General features: G+C 44.9%; 1 protein-coding gene across 12 annotated transcripts in view; it reads right to left on the minus strand.

The window, feature by feature from the left end:
* The window catches only part of zmynd8 (zinc finger, MYND-type containing 8), a 283,096-nt gene that overhangs the window by 13,624 nt on the left and 251,795 nt on the right, over window positions 1-17,677 (minus strand). For all 12 annotated transcript variants that reach the window (XM_038803563.1, XM_038803569.1, XM_038803567.1 and 9 more), the window contains 7 exons: window positions 15,451-16,002; window positions 12,596-12,961; window positions 11,841-12,031; window positions 8,637-8,717; window positions 8,459-8,537; window positions 6,369-6,608; window positions 33-190 (listed from right to left, as the gene is read on the minus strand). In XM_038803563.1, coding sequence (XP_038659491.1) covers window positions 33-190; window positions 6,369-6,608; window positions 8,459-8,537; window positions 8,637-8,717; window positions 11,841-12,031; window positions 12,596-12,961; window positions 15,451-16,002 — 1,667 coding nt within the window. The remainder of the gene's footprint in view (window positions 1-32; window positions 191-6,368; window positions 6,609-8,458; window positions 8,538-8,636; window positions 8,718-11,840; window positions 12,032-12,595; window positions 12,962-15,450; window positions 16,003-17,677) is intronic.

Consider the following 17,677-nt stretch of genomic DNA (forward strand, 5'->3'; position numbering starts at 1 on the left):
GAAGTAAGGTTCTGTAGACAGGCACTACTTACTGTGACATTTTCCTTGCTTTTCTCTGTGCTGGGGTCCTTGTCATTTTGGCTGGTTTTGCTCTCTGATGGTGACTGTTGGACCGCAGGGACTTGCTGTGCATTCTTATTTAATGTATCGGAGTTCGCTTCTGATTCAGTTTCCTGCTGGGTAGCAGTGGCTACAATCAAAAGATAAATTTGTTAAAGCCAAACTGATGTACTGACTCCGCAATTTAAAGGAAACCCCGGAGAGGTGCCAACTGTTTATAACGTTTGTGTTTATAAACATCTGTTTAAGAAAGGTAGCAGGGATAATTCTGGAAACTATACGTCAGTGAGTCTCACGTCGGTAGCAGGTAAAATATTGGAGAGAATTCTCAGGGACAGGACTTATACCCATTTGGAAACAAATGGACTCATAAGCGATAGACAGCATGGTTTTGTGAAGGGGAGGTCGTGCCTCACTAACCTGATCGGGTTTTTTGAGGAGTTAGCAAAGATGATTCATGAGGGGAGGGCAGTGGATGTTGTTTACGTGGACTTCAGTAAAGCCTTTGACAAGGTGCCTCATGGCCGACTGGTACAAAAGGTGAAGTCACACGGGAACAAAGGGGAGGTGGTAAGGTGGATACAGAACTAGCTCAGTCACAGAAGGCAAAGGGTAGCAGTAGAAGAGTGTTTTTCTGAATGGAAGGTTGTGACTAGTGGTGTTCCACAGGGATCTGTGCTGGGGCCTCTGTTGTTTGTGGTGTACATAAATGGTTTGGAGGAAAATGTAGCCGGTCTGATTAGTAAGTTTGCGTAAGGTTGGTGGAGTGGCAGATAGTGTTGAGGATTGTCACAAGATATAGCAGGACATAGATAGGTTGGAGACTTGGGCAGGGAAATGGCAAATGGAGTTTTATCCGAACAAATATAAAGGTAATGCATTTTGGTTGGTCTAACATAGAGGGGAAATATACCGTAAATGGTAAAACTCTTAGGAATATAAAAAGTCAGAGAGATCCGAGTGTGCAGGTCCACAGATCTTTGAAGGTGGCAACACAAGTGGACAAGGTAGTCAAGAAAGTATACGGAATGCTTGCCTTCATTGGACGGGGCATCGAGTATAAAAACTGCCAAGTCTTGCTACAGTTGTATAGAACCTTGGTACAGTCACACTTGGAATATTGCGCACAATTCTGGTCGCCACACTACCCGAAGGATGTGACGGCTTTGGAGAGGGTGCAGAGGAGGTTTACCAGGATGTTGCCTGGTCTGGAGGGTGTTAGTTATGTGGAGAGACTGAATAGATTCGGACTGTTTCCATTAGAAAGACGGAGATTGAGGGTGATCTGATAGAGGTCTACAAGATTATGAAGGGCATGGATAGAGTGGATAGGCAGGCACTCTTTCCCAGGATGGAGGGGTCAGTCAACAGGAATCATAGGTTTAAGGTCCCTGGGGCAAAGTTTAGAGGAGATGTACGAGGCAGGTTACATGAGTGCCTGGAACATGTTGCCAGGGGAGGTTGTGGAAGCAGATACATTAACAGTGTTCTAAAGGCATCTTGACAAACACATAGATAGGATGGGTATAGAGGGATACGGCAGAAGGGTGTGCTGAGGGCTTTGGCAAAGGTTGGTATCATGACCGGAACAGGCTTCGAGGGCCGAAGGGCCTGTTCCTGTGCTGTATTGTTCTTTGTTTGTTCTTGTTCTATCTTATGGACTGAAGTTTATATCGGGCATTAAGAGTAAAGAATGAAGAGAGCAGTGTACTTGTTTTAGTTAATGGATAAGGTGTATTCAATGAACGATTAATGTCAGTGTACTTATTACCTGAGCTTTACAAAGAACAAAGAAAATTACAGCACAGGAACAGGCCCTTTGGCCCTCCCAGCCTGCGCCGATCCAGATCCTTTATCTAAACCTGTTGCCTATTTACCAAGGTCTACTTCTCTCTGTTCCCCACCCGTTCATATATCTGTCCAGACGCATCTTAAATTATGCTATCGTGCCAGCCTCTACCACCTCCGCTGGCAAAGCATTCCAGGCACCCACCACCCTCTGCGTAAAAAACTTTCCACGCACATCTCCCTTAAACTTCCCCCTCTCACCTTGAAATCGTAACCCCTTGTAATTGACACCCCCCCTCTTGGAAAAAGCTTGCTGCTATCCACCCTGTCCATACCTCTCATAATTTTGTAGACCTCAATCAGGTCTCCCTTCAACCTCCGTCTTTCCAATGAAAACAATCCTAATCTACTCAACCTTTCTTCATAGCAAGCACCCTCCATACCAGGTAACATCCTGGTGAACCTCCTCTGCACTCTCTCTAAAGCATCCACATCCTTCTGGTAATGTGGCGACCAGAACTGCACGCAGTATTCCAAATGTGACCTAACCAAAGTCCGATACAACTGTAACATGACCTGCTGACTCTTGTACTCAATACCCCGTCTGATGAAGGCAAGCATGTTGTATGCCTTCTTGACCACTCTATCAACCTGCGTTGCCACCTTCAGGGTAAAATGGACCTGAACTCCCAGATCTCTCTGGACATCAATTTTCCCCAGGACTCTTCCACTTACCATATAGTCTGCTCTTGAGTTAGATCTTCCAAAATGCATCACCTCGCATTTGCCTGGATTGAACTCCATCTGCCATTTCTCTGCCCAACTCTCCAATCTAATTTTGCTGTCTTCTCTGACAGTCCGCCTCGCTATCTGCAACTCCACCAATCTTAGTATCATCTGCAAACTTGCTCATCAGACCACTTATACCTTCGTCCAGATCATTTATGTATATCACAAACAACAGTGGTCCGAGCACGGATCCCTGTGGAACACCACTAGTCACCTTTCTCCATTTTGAGACACTCCCTTCCACCACTACTCTCTGTCTCCTGTTGCCCAGCCAGTTCTTTATCCATTTAGCTAGTACACTCTGAACCCCATACAACTTCACTTTTTCCATCAACCTGCCATGGGAAACGTTATCAAATGCTTTACTGAAGTCCATGTATATGACTTCCCTCATCAATTAACTTTGTCACTTCCTCAAAAAATTCTATTAGGTTTGTAAGACATGACCTTCCCTGCACAAAACCATGCTGCCTATCACTGATAAGTCTATTTTCTTCCAAATGTGAATAGATCCTATCCCTCAGTAGCTTCTCCAACAGTTTGCCTACCACTGACGTCAAGCTCACAGGTCTATAATTCCCTGGATTATCCCTGCTACCCTTCTTAAACAAAGGGACAACATTAGCAATTCTCCAGTCCTCCGGGACCTCACCCGTGCTCAAGGATGCTGCAAAGAAATCTGTTAAGGCCCCAGCTATTTCGTCCCTCGCTTCCCTCAGTAACCTGGGATAGATCCCATCCGGTCCTGGGGACGTGTCCACCTTAATGCCTTTTAGAATACCCAAAACCTCCCCCTTCCTTATGCCGACATGACCTAGAGTATTTAAACATCCATCCCTAGCCTCAACATACCGATGCAAAGTACTCATTAAGAAGCTCACTCATTTCCTCTGACTCCACGCATAAATTCCCTCTTTTGTCTTTGAGTGGGCCAATCCTTTCTCTAGTTACCCTCTTGCTCCTTATGTATGAATAAAAGGCTTTGGGATTTTCCTTAACCCTGTTAGCCAAAGATATTTCATGACCCCTTTTAGCCCTCTTCATTGCGCGTTTGAGATTTGTCCTACTTTCCCGATATTCCTCCAAAGCTTCAACAGTTTTGAGTCGCCTCGATCTTACATATGCTTCCTTTTTCATCTTAGCTAGTCTCACAATTCCACCCGACATCCAATGTTCCCTAATCTTGTCATTTCTATCTCACATTTTCATAGGAACATGTCTGTCCTGCACTCTAATCCACCTTTCCTTAAAAGACTCCTACATTTCAAATGTGGATTTACCTTTAAACAGCTGCTCCCAGTCCACATTCCCGAGCTCCTGCCGAATTTTGTTATAGTTGGCCTTTCCCCAATTTAGCACTCTTCCTTTAGGACCACTCTCGTCTTTGTCCATGAGTATTCTAAAACTTACAGAATTGTGATCGCTATTCCCAAAGTAATCGCCGACTGAAACGTCAACCACCTGGCCAGGATCATTCCCCAATACCAGGTCCAGTATGGCCCCTTCCCGAGTTGGACTATTTACATACTGCTCTAAAAAAACTCTCCTGGATGCTCCTTACAAATTCTGCTCCATCTACGCCTCCAACATTACATGAGTCCCATTCAATGTTGGGGAAGTTAAAATCTCCCATCACAACCACCCTATTGCTCCTACATTGTTCTATAATCTATCTACATATTTGTACCTCTACTTCACGCTCGCTTTTGGGAGGCCTATAGTAAAGTCCTAACAATGTTACTGCACTCTTCCTATTTCTTAGCTCTGTCCATATTGCCTCAGTGCTCAAATCCTCCATCGTGTCCTCCTTAATCACAGCTGTGATATCATCTCTGACGAGTAATGCCTCCACCCCTTTTACCTCCCTCTCTATCCCTCCTGAAGCATCTATACCCTGGGATATTTAGTTGCCAGTCTTGCCCATCCTTCAACCAAGTCTCAGTAATACCAATAACATCATATTCCCAGGTACTGATCCAAGCTCTAAATTCATCTGCCTTACCTGCTACACTTCTCGCATTAAAACAAATGCACCTCAGACCACAAGTCCCTTTGCGATCATCATCTATTCCCTGTCTACTCTTCCCCTTAGTCACTTTGAGTTTATTATCCAGTACCTTACTGGCTTTAGTTGCTGCCTCTTTACTGACCTCTAACTTCCTAATCTGGTTCCCATCCCCCTGCTACATTAAGGAAATGGGCAGGATTCTCCGGAAAGAATTCTGAGTGTGATAACAAGCGGGAACTGCTGCGAGCTTCCCGGTGAGTCCAGCAAGTCCAGCAGCGCAATTCAACGTTAGTTGGTCTCCTTAAGGAGGCCCCACGGGCAAATACAGACTCTCCAGCTGATTCGCCTGGACCGCGCTTACCAGCCCTCCCACTAATGAGGTCGAGCAGCAGTCAAATAGCAACTTGTACTGCCAACCCCATTCAGCTCACAGCCATGGCGGCGAGGAAACTGGCCCCAAGGTTTGGAGACACAAACCTGGGGAGGCTCCTAGATGCGGGATCTCCTGTTCTCCCGAGTATCTCGGAGGGTGAGCCACAGGGCAGCCAGTGCCGCCTGGGATGAAGCGTCAGCGGCCGTCAACTCAGGAAGCGTGACCAGGACTGGTCTCCAGTGCAGCAAGAAGGTCAATGAGCTGAACCCCCCCCCCCCCCCCCCCCCCCCCCCCCTCCCCGTGGCAACATCCTGTCCACACACACCTGGCTCGGACATATGCCCCAGGCTGGGACCCATCCCCTGAGTGATCGAAGATTGGCCACTCTGTCTGTGGTGCTGCCTCCTGCACCCAGTATTCATGCATTGAGGTGCGATTAGGATGCTGAGCAATGAGCCTCAAATGCTACATGGACTACCCACTCACAGGATTCTACTTGGGATGTGTGAAGTGCACACTTAACCACGATTACCAATTCTCTATTAGCACAGCCTTTAACTGCAAGGCCAGAGACCTCCACGGTCAGCAGGAATTATGTGTGGTCTGTGGGGCAGACAGACAGGGGCTAGAGTTGCCCCCAGAATGGGAACACACGGTCCAGGGATTGGTATGATGGACCAGCACACATGCTCTGTGCCCCCGGGCTCATTGCCTGTGAGCTAAGATGGCGGCTCACCTCCTCGGCTCCCTGCAGCAGCCAAACGCCAGGTTCACGTTTTTCCAAAAGGAGTACTGATTGGGACAGCGAGACCACATGCTGTGGAGGCCGCTGGATCGCGGGAGCCGTTGTATGGAAATAGGGCTTAAGTGGTGATATTTGGTTTCGCGCCACACTACAGCAGGAGCCCGATTTCGCCTAGAGGAGCGGGCCAGTTGCATCGCAAACGATTTGACGCCCAGCACGGTCCTCATTTTCAGCCTCTCCCCTTATTCACTGGCCTCGTTGCGCTCTCACTTAAGCACAACAAGGCCGGAGAATCGAGCCCAATGCATCACGATTTATATTATTGAAACTGTTGCAATAACCTTGGCAGGCAAAGAATTCTACACTCCCCTTCTTAAAATCAGTGCTCATGTCACATCGTGTCAAATATAATATACAATTTTTGTCCCACTTCATAAAGATCAAGGCATTCTGAACTTCATTTAGGGAAATTATTTTCTTGAACGTTTTCTCAAAAAAGGTATACATCCCATCTATTTTCAGCAGTAAAATGAGGCAATTCAGGCTGAACACAATGTCAAGGCTGGAAAACCTCTCGTCTGTCTCTAGGTTATGGCACTATGTACCTGACTGAGTACAAGACTTCATGTGCTCTGGCCAGTGTGCCTGTTGGCAAGGGTAGTCACAGTAACTGGTGTTCCAGCAGCAGTAGAAGATGGCCTCCTTCCTGCAATTCGCACACCACTGCTTCTTCTTGGTTTCATCAACAGCCTGCTGCTTCTCTGCCTCCATCTGTTTCTTCATCTCGGTGACCATACGATCCTTTTCTTGCTCAAGACTCTGACGCATCTCTGCCATCGTTAACTCTAAGACACACAATCAGAAACGATTTTGAGAAAATGATCACATTGAATTTGCCAACAATGGATTAAAGGAGAACAGTATTTCTTTAAAGAAATACATAATTTTACGATTCTGAGACAAAGGGAGATAAGAAAGCATTTAATGGCATCTCAATGCTCCATCGTTCCGCATTTGTGCTTTCTAGTTGCTTATCAAAAGCCCTGGTAAAAATGTTGAGAGGAATCTCTCCTTCAAAGAAAAAACTGAAACTCTACTGTGCTCATGTATTAACTGTACCAGTCACAAGCTCCTATCCGATTACAGTTCATGACTAGAGCCGTTTCTGGACAAATACTACTCCTGAACAAGCTCTGACTTTAATATAAGAATACAAAGTGAACAGATACCTCCATTTATATCTGGGAAGTACACAATGTTTCAGGCGAAGTAGAAAGATGCCGCACAACTTGTGATAATAACAGTTGCAGCTCTACACAAATATCAAGGCATGGAGTGACGCGGCTAAAGTTTACTCCCAACTACCCTTCCCTAGCACTTCTCCCAAAATGTTGCGAATCTGTGGAATTCGCTGGCCCAGATTGCGGTGTATGCAGGGACAGTGGGTAACTCTAAGGAGGAGTTAGACAGATTTTTAATTGGTAATGGTTGAAGGGTTATGGAGAACGGGCAGTAGAGTGGTGTTGAGGCCAGGATGGGATCAGCCATGATCACACTGAAGGTGTTTAGGCTCAGGAGGCTATATTGCCTACTCCTGCTCCTGGGTCATTTGTTCTACGGAGAGATGCTCTGGCTCAGTGTGCAATCCAGCTCTTGGTGTGTTGCATTGTAGGTAACAGATGAGGAACATATCAGCCATGATAGAATGGCGGAGCAGACTCGATGGTCCGAATGGCCTAATTCTGCTCCTATATCTGATGAACATATGAACTAACTCTAATTACATTTAGATGGAGACTTTTTAATGGCCTTAACTTAAAGAGTTCATGTGTCATGAGCCTGGGAGCCTATCTGTAACATCAACTGTATCCCAGAAGTCCACTTGAAATCCCTTGTACAAATTTGATTTGTTAAGCTTAAAACAACATAAACAATGAAAAATAATCTAGCTTCACAAGACTGCATCCATTATTCCCAGTTCACATGGTTACAATGATTCATAAAACAATTGGAAAGCACCTGCCTGTATCATGATACAAGAGGCGAGGAAAGAGGTTGCAGCATATTAACACCAAGTTCTACATTGCAAAGTAACAGAAAGGAGATTCACACGGATTCTCAACAAAACAAGTTACTAATTTCAATGTCTTTCACATGAAGGAGATGCCTCGCGGAGGCTGGATACTTCCCAATAGAGAAGGAAAGACAATTCTTACTCCTCCTTCACCTTCTGATGGCCAGGTTGGGACAGAGACTGACAGCATAGACCATCTACCTGGCCCTCTCTCCCCAAGGGTGATGCACGATGCAAAAAACAGAAAGGAAGAAAAGTTGATAGGTTTTCAACTGAGAAATGAAAACTAGGTGGTTGATCCATGACAAGTTGAAAATCTGTCCAGGTATCTTTTTGGAGGGGACTCTTGTTCTCAAAAATAACCTTGAGTGTCAAAATAGCCTGTGATTTTCCCATCCCAAACTCACATGTGCCATTGGGGAAGGACACAAAATTGTGTCCTCAAGATTTTTCATGAGCAACAAGTTCACTTTGGGCTCCTAATTTCAGATAGCGATGCTAATAAATGCATTTCTGCATATTGCTGGCCAGGGTAATGAAGTAGGACATACAAAATACAATAATACTTTTTGGACAAGAGAAAACAGAGCAGGCAGCACAAAACTGACTCGTGACATTTACCAAGATTATGTTTCATCTCAGCTAGTTCCTGCTGGTGCAACCACTGCAGTTTATCAATTTCAATTTTCATTCGTCGAATCTGCCAGATGACAAAATAAACAGTCAATACACATCAGTTGGCTGACGACTTTGGACATTATTTAACAGTGAGACTTCAATTTGGACAGACATGACTAACCTCCGCTATTGTGCTTCCAGAACTATTTCTGGAAAGATCATTGTAGATTTCAGTCATTGTTCCTTTTATTGCTTCCATCATCTAAAATGTAACAGTTATATGGATTAATAATGAAAAGTAGGCTCTTGGATTGATACCACTTCATACTTTCTAGCCGTTCTGTACATGAAATTCTGTCTGATCACAAAATAAAGTATTGTTCATTATCTTCAGCAGTAACTCTGATTTTACGGCTAATGCCATTTCTGCTCTCTTGACAATTGAGCATCATTTAACATTTGGCACCTAATAGCAGTCATTCTTGTACAAACCTGCCAGAAACAGAGACCAGCAAAGAAAACACTGTAGCTGACCTAGACTCTTGGGATAAATTCTTCTTTTTCATGTAAAAATGCATATTTGGCACATATTTAATAAGAAACAAAAATGTGTGGACAGTGTGTGTGTGTGTGTGTGTGTGTGAGAGTGAGGGAGATAGTGAAATTACTGCATTTGACCTAACAATATTCCTCGAAGGTGCAGTGGCTACTGTATCCTTAATAAATAACCATTTCTTACAACAGCATCCATGTGGTCTCTCAACTGAAATCACCTTATTGCTAAATTATCAATACTTTTATATTGATGACTGGTACTGAGCAGGAAATGTTTTCATTTTGCTTCGGTATCTTACAGTCAACATAGAGAAGAGGCACTCATCTCATTAACATCTCAATTTAAGTTGAGTATGCCGTACAACTCCAGCATTGTTGGAAAGCATCCTAATAGTGCCAAAGAAATTACAAAACAGATGCACCTTAATGCAGTTTACATAATTTTAAATATAAATACTGTGGCTACAAGAGGTGGTGATTCTGTGGAGAGTAACTCACTTCCTGACTCTCCCAAAGGCACAAGTCAGGAGTGTGATGGAATACTCTCCACTTACCTGGATGAACACAGAACCCACAACACTCAAGAATAGTGGTGGGAAACCTGTGGCCCGGGGGTCGCATGTGACCCATCAGGGCTCTGGGTGCAGTCATGAGACATTTTATTTGACTCTTGATCACGTGTAGAATTACCACACTCTGCTGGTTTCCATCCGTGTAGTTTTTTTCCGACAGATATAACTGAAATGATACCATATAAAGCAAGGGCAAGTGAAGTGAGGTGCATGCTGATTGCTCACAACGTTGACTGTGAGAGCAGTGAGCTCCCGCTGTGTCCAATCAAATGTAAATATTTAGTTTGATTTTACCACTTGAATTTGATGTCAGTTCTATTAATATATGAATGTGGGCGGCACGGGCGCAGTGATTAGCACTGGGACTATAGTGCTGAGGATCCGCGTTCGAATCCCAGCCCTGGGTCACTGTCCATGTGGAGTTTGCACATTCTCCCCGTGTCTGCGTTGGTTTCACCCCCACATCCCAAAGATGTGCAGGTTAGGTGGATTGGCCACGGCAGCACGGTAGCATTGTGTATAGTACAATCGCTTCACAGCTCCAGGGTCCCAGGTTCGATTCCGGCTTGGGTCACTGTCTGTGTGGAGTCTGCACATCCTCCCCGTGTGTGCGTGGGTTTCCTCCGGGTGCTCCGGTTTCCTCCCACAGTCCAAAGATGTGCAGGTTAGGCGGATTGGCCATGATAAATTGCCCTTAAGTGTCCAAAATTGCCCTTAGTGTTGGGTGGGGTTACTGGGTTGTGGGGATAGGTAGAGTTGTTGACCTTGGGTGGGGTGCTCTTTCCAGGGGCCAGTGCAGACTCGATGGGCTGAATGGCCTCCTTCTGCACTGTAAATTCTATAAAAATAAAAAACATTGCCCCTCAATTGGGAAAAAAAATAATTGAGTACTCTAAATTTATTTTTTAAAATTAATATATGAATGATTAAGCATTTTCTATAACTTATTATGACATATTCGGTGCGTATTAAATGTTTTCAATCTTATTCAAGGGTCATAGTTAGTGAACAAGCCCAATTTCATTCTTGTGGCCCACTGAGATGAAGGAGGGCTACTTATGCAGCCTGCTAACTGGCCTAAATTGGCTATCACAACTCAAACTTGACGTCATCTAGTGCAAAAAAAAGTTGCTTGATCAGCTCCCCAACCAGCACCTTAAACATTCACTCCCTCCACCAACGATGCACAGTGGCAGCAGTGTTTACCATCTAGAAGGCAATTTGCAGCAACTTACCAAGCCTACTTTGACTGCATCTTCCAAACCCATGACCTTTGTCATCTAAAAGGACAAGTGCAACAGGCATATAGGAGCATCACCGCCTGAAGGTTTGCTTCCATGTCACCCACAACCCAGACATGGAAATATACCATCATTCTTTGACTAACACGAGATCAAAAACCTGGAACTCCTTTTCTAACAGCACTCTGGGTGTACCAAGACTAGACAGACTGCAGCAGTTCACATATGCAGTTCAGCACCATCTTCCTAAGGACAAATTGGCCTCGGCATCAAATGCCGGTCTTGCCAGCAATGCACACATCCCAGGAACAAATGAAAATAACTTTCTTTATTCATGTTTCTTTTTACTGGGAGGGGTGGAATGAAGTGACAGTGTAGAAGACTCTCTGAAGTAGATCAAAAGTAAAGGAAAGTAAAGTCGCCATAGTCCCAATTGACCATAGGCTTTGAGGGGGAGAGTTGTCTGGTGATGATTTAACCTGAGGATCACCACACCTCAGGTGAGGGGCAAGGTTGAGAATAACCTCATGAATAACCTCAGCCGGGAATTGAACCTGCGCTGTTAGCCTCGCTCTACATCACAAACCAGTTGTCCAGCCAACTGAGCTAAATAGGTCCAATATAAAAGGTGGTTGAAAGAAAAGGGCATAAAGAGATTTGGAAAGGGCCTAGGACTACTAATCACGTGAAGAATGTGCATAGATTGCTTCCATGTAGTACTTTATTTTCTTTTTGATAAATTTAGAGTACCCAATTCATTATTTTTTCCCAATAAAGGGGCAATTTAGCATGGCCAAGCCACTTACCCTGCATATCTTTGGGCTGTGGGTGAGACCCACGCAGACACGGGGAGAATGTTCAAACTCCACGTGGCCTGAGACCCGGGGACTGTGATCGAACATGGGTCCTTGGTGCCGATAGGCAGCAGTGTTAACCACTGTGCCGCCACTTATGTTGTAATTTCTAAGAAATTCTATGCAGTAAACTTATTCAATAAAAGAGAGTAACAAAACATACCTTGTTTGTATACTTAGTAAGATCAGCAGCAACATCAGCAGATGGAGTAGCTATAGGCAAATCGGTACTACAGACTGAACTGGATGGTGTGTTTATTGTTGTGCTGCCTGGCACAGATATAGAAGAGCTGCTTGTAACCAAAGTGATGGAAGATGTTGAAGTTGCCAGAGTTGCCTCTTTCTGCTGTACAGCTGTAATAGAAAGTTAAAGTGGGTATGAGGCTTGAATCACTGTCCTCAAATTTGATGTATTCATGCATGACTACCAAGTTACAGACTTCTAAAATCTCAACACCTAACCAAGGCACCCCTCTGGCGTAAAATCAGCGTCGCCCATCTCAGATGCCACTGTAATTGTGAATGTAAAGGCTGCATTTTCACATATGTTAGAGAAAAGAAAAAAAAATCATTGCTGGATGAGAAGGGAAACTGGCGGATTTCAGTGAGCTGTGCTGTGTATTGTTGGCACCCCAGTCTTTCGGGGCTTACTTTCTACCAGAGGCTGGGGATGGTGCAACCCAAGGTCTTCTAAAGCAATGTCAATGAGCTTAGCTCCCATTGCAGATTCCTTTCAGTTTCTTAATATGCAGGGCATCAGAGTCTGAACTGGGTTCCTGTGACCACCCTAAGACTTGATTTGCCTCCCTTAATACAAAAGCAATTTTTAAATTACATTTTCAATAGTAATAAAATTACCAACATAATACCGTGCTGGACTTTGCTAGAATTAGAGTTAGATACTCAAAATATTTATACCTTTCACAGCCAACCTGGTCTGGTATCGTGTTCCTGTGGTTTGAGACTGCTGTTGCTGAGGTGCCTGCACTTGCTGCTGCTGTCTTTGTACCTTCTGCATGTGCCATTTCTGGGAGGAGGTCTGAAACTTTGACGAGGGATTCCACACCACCGCACGCTGAACAGCTGGAACAGTTTCCTTTGGCAATAGAGGCCGTTGTTTTTTAACTGGACTATTGCTCACAGCAACAGCTGGAACTGTGGCAGTAGACACAACACTGGCAGTCGTAATACTGGTTGAAGGGGTCTGGCTTGGGAGACTGGGGGCTGAAGAAGCAACCTCACCTTTTGGTTGACTGGTCACAGTTGAAGTGGGTGATGCTTTACCTATATACATAATTAGGAATATTATACTTTCCCTTCAACTGTTGAACAGGATAATCAGCAGTTTGATCCACATCCCTCTGATTATCTTTATCAAATTCTCTAAAAGGAAGGCAGGAAAGTTAGCACGAGGGGCAGTGTTTTTTTTTTGTGCCCCCTCCCAGCCCACCAGCTATTTTATAATGAAAATATGTACTCTTCAAAAATCGGGATTGAATTTTTTCTGAGCCGACAAGTTTTAAGTCCAGTCTCAAGCCATGGCTACTGCAGTTTAAATGGGTCCAAATCAAGACTCACCAGAAAGCTCTATGTTCCTGCACCCTGAAGCAAGTTCATAGAATCAGAGAATTCTTACAGCCCAAGAAGCAGCCATGTGACCCATCGGTGTCTATGGTGGCTCTCTGAATGAGCCTTTTACTTAGTGCCATTTTCCTGCCTTCTCCCCAAAATCCTGCACATTCTTCCTTTTCAGGTAACAGTCCAAAGCCCTTTTGAATGAGTCAATTGAAGCTGCCTCCACCACACTCTCAGGCAGCGCATTCCAGACCGTAATCACTCGCTGTGTGAAAAAGATTTTTCTCATGTCACTTTTACTTCTTTTACCAACTACTTTAGATCTGTGTCCTCTCATTCTCAATCCTTCCATGAGTAGGGACAATTTCTCCCTATCTGATCTGCATAGACCCCTCATGATTTTGAATACCTTTACCAATTCCCCTCTCAGCCTCCAATTTTCCAAGGTAAACAATCCCAACTTCTCCAAAGTATCTACATAACTGAAGTTCCTCATTCCTGGAGCCATTCTGTGAATTTTGTCTGCACTCTCCAATGCCTTCACGTTCTTGCTAAGTTCAGCACCCAGAACTGAACGCAATACTTCAGTTGAGAGTGAACTTGTGTCTTATGCAAGTTCAACATACCATCCTTGTTTTTGCATCTCAAGCCCATATTAATAAACCGAGGGCAGACACAATGCTTTATTAATTGCTCCCTCAACCTGTCCTGCAACCTTCAATGACTTCAGCACACATACACCCAAGTCTCTCTGCTCCTGCATCCTATTTAGAATTGTACCATTTATATTGTTTCTCCCAAAATGAATCACCTCGCGTTTCTCTGCATTGAACTTAATCCACTCATTCCACCAACTTGTCTATGCCTTTTTGAAGTTCTACTCTAACCTCCTCACAGTTCACTGTGCTTCCAAGCTTCATATCATCTGCAAATTTTGAAATTGTGCCCTGCACTTCCTGTGGCACAGTGGGTAGCATCCCTGCCCGAGCCAGAAGCTCCGGGTTCAACTCCCACGCCAAAGTAGGTGCGTTCATAATACGGCCAACAAGTTAAGTATGAACCTGCAAAATCCTTCCAACACGCCAATGGCAGGCGACAAGAGCAGAAGATACTCCTCATCAGCCATGCCTGATGCAGAGTGACGCGCCTCAAGCTATAAGCCTCCGGCAACTGGTTCGTGACTTGTTCCAGGTAAAACTCACTATGGAAACAGATGAAAATCTGCCTTGTGAACCACTAGGTGCAGGAAGAGAAGCAACACCGAGATTTAGGTTATTAATATACATCAGGAAAAGCAAGGGTCCCAACACTGGCCCCTGGGGAACCCTACTGCAAACCTTCCTCCAGCCCCCAAAATATCTATTAACCACGACTCTTTGTTTTCTTTCACTCAGGAAATTTCATATGCATGTTGCTAATGTACCTTTTATTCCTCGACCTATAACTTTGCTCACAAGTCTGTGGTGCAGCACTGCATAAAATACCTTTTGGAAGTCCCTGTATACAACATCAACAGCATTACCCTCATTATCCCTTTCCATTCCCTCTTCAAAACCAAGTTCGTTAAATACGATTTTCCCTTTAAGAAATCCATGCTGGCTTTCCTTTCTAAATACTAAGGGTGACACAGTGTGCTTTAGTTCAGCTGCAAAAATTAACATTTAAAGCAAAAGTTCAATACCATTTTTCTGAAAGTAAATCTTTTTCACTCAGAAGTGGAAAATACTTTGAATAAGAATAAACATCCTTCCTACGGTTGTTGTATTCCTTCATTTCCACGTATTATACCATGGTAACAAAATCTACAGCAAAAAATGTAATATCTCATTGAGCCTTTATGAAATTTCAACTATGGTCCCATTTTTTAGACGGTCTGAATACACAAAGCCATTATCTGAAAATTTGAGATTTAAAACAAAATACACTCTAAATCTCAATGTGTTTCCACTTACAATTGGTTGATCCAATTACACCTACATGCTAAAGTATTTCATTTATCATGCTGCAGATGGCCATAAACAATTCAATAAACCAAATTGGCTACCAAAGTGGACATTTTAAACATGTCTCATCCATGGCATTCAAGTGTTACAAGCTACCCAAAATCTAGCCTTGAGACAGTAAACATACCATTACTGGACACCCACCAGGTAAAACAAAGTATAACAATAAAAGGGAACAAAGTTTAAGAAACATACCTTCTGCATTTGATGCAGCTGGTGATTCCTTCAAAGTCGGTGTTGGCGTTTGATCCTTTTTGCTCTTCTCCCCTTTCTTGCCTTCTCGCACAGATTCTTTGCTTTCATCACCCAGGTCTATAACCAGTTCATTCTCCGAATCAGAATCAGAGTCCAGTCCCAAGTGCACTGTTGGCGAGTCAGTCTCATCTTTGTTCCCAAGTTTCTCCTTTGCTGCCTGATGTGGATTTTTCATTTTCTCAGCAAGTTCTTTGGCAGGGTCCCCATTTGCCTTTTCTTGGCCAGATGCCTCACTTTTACCCACAGCAGAACTTGGACTAGTTTCTTGCTTCACTTCACCAAGCGCTATTACCTGCTTCGGCTTCTTTTTCACAAAGGGTGAGACCTTCTCGCTCCTGACACCTTCCTTTTCCTCTCCCTCCTCTTGTCCATTATTTAGTTTGGGCCCTTCGTCACTGGCATATTCACTGTCAGAGGTGTCCGATTTTTCTGAATCGTCAGAGTCACTGTGTTCGGCTCCTGCATCAACATCTTCCGCAATTTCATTTATTCCTTGGGATAACAACACATCCAATTTTCATTCAGTACTAAATGAACATCTAGAATAATGTCAATCAAATTTCAGAACAAATACCTACAAACTTCACACGCTGATCAGACAAATTACAATAAATTAATATCCCTACACAAGAGGGCACTAACTTCATGTCTTAATGTCCTTTAGAGAAGGAAGTCTGCCATCTGCATTTCAAACCCTCTTTTCTGAATGCTGTTAAGCCATTTGGGGATTTTTGCTTGCTTTTTCTCATATTCCTTCGGGTTTTATCAGACCTTCAAGTTTCAAATGACATCTTTCCCATTTTACTTTACACATCCTTATCTGGTCTGGCTTACATGTGAATCCAGATCCATAGCATTGTGGTTGACACTCAAGTGCCCTTTGAAATGCAGGGTACTTTGGGATGGGAAATAAATGCTGGTTCAGCCAGCAACACCCATATCCCATGAATGAATTAAAAAACATTGCTCTCTACTAATGTGCAAAATGTCCAAACTATTTGCTGGACCACAATGATATGGTGTGCACAACAAAAATGGCATGACTTTACTTTGCCTGGGAATGCTTTTGAAGAGTGTTACCATGTAAATATTGCTCATGGAATTTATTTTACTTCAAAATCTGAAAAGCAGAGTTGATGTGAGAGGAAAAAGCAAAACGACAAATCAGGGCGTCAAATGGCGTTAAGCCATTAGAATTTGCAACAGCCATGTAAAGTGGCCAAAATCAGATTACCCACACAACCACCCCACACTAAAATCCCCCCAACCTTTTGGCTTTTGTTTAAGCACAACATATCACAAACTTTGTGAAGTGGTTTTATTCAGTTCCAGATTTGTCTCGCTAGTGTCTTTCAGGGTAGAAACAATGGGTGCGATTCTCCGGACTCACGACGGTTCAGAGAATAGCGGGCGTCGGAAATTTTTACGGCGACGCTGTTCCGACGCCCTCCCGCTATTCTCCGAACCCCGCAAATTGTCGGAGTCGCGTTTCCCGACAGACGCCTCCTTCCCGCCCCTGACACGACCAGAATCGCCACTGAGAGCCCCCCCGCTATTCACCGGCCCGGATGGGCCGAAGTCCCGACGTCATGGCGCCCTGTTTGGACGTCGTGAAACACACCTGCTTTTTAAATTCGTCAACCAGTCGGCCTGGCTGACGACTGCTTGGAGGAGGTCAGGGCACCACTCTGCGCACCGCTCAGCGCACCGTTCAGCGCACCGCCCGAGTCTGTCCAGAACGGGGGCAGTGGGGGGGAGATGGGGGGGCAGTGGGTGCGACGGGGGGGGCAGTGGGTGCGACGGGGGAGGCAGTGGGGGCGACGGGGGAGGCAGTGGGGGCGACGGGGGAGGCAGTGGGGGCGACGGGGGAGGCAGTGGGGGAGACGGGGGAGGCAGTGGGGGAGACGGGGGAGGCAGTGGGGGAGACGGGGGAGGCAGTGGGGGAGACGGAGGGGGCAGTGGGGGAGACGGAGGGGGCAGTGGGGGGGGAGACGGGGGAGGCAGTGGGGGAGATGGGGGAGGCAGTGGGGGAGACGGGGGAGGCAGTGGGGGAGACGGACGGGGCAGTGGGGGGCGACGGAGGGGGCAGTGGGGGGCGACGGAGGGGGGGGGGTTAGGTAGAGAGTGAGCCGTCCAAGCCCGTAACAAAATGTCTGCCACCATGCCA

The sequence above is a fragment of the Scyliorhinus canicula genome, chromosome 7, assembly GCF_902713615.1.
Source record: "Scyliorhinus canicula chromosome 7, sScyCan1.1, whole genome shotgun sequence".
In the NCBI taxonomy this organism is placed as follows: domain Eukaryota; kingdom Metazoa; phylum Chordata; class Chondrichthyes; order Carcharhiniformes; family Scyliorhinidae; genus Scyliorhinus; species Scyliorhinus canicula.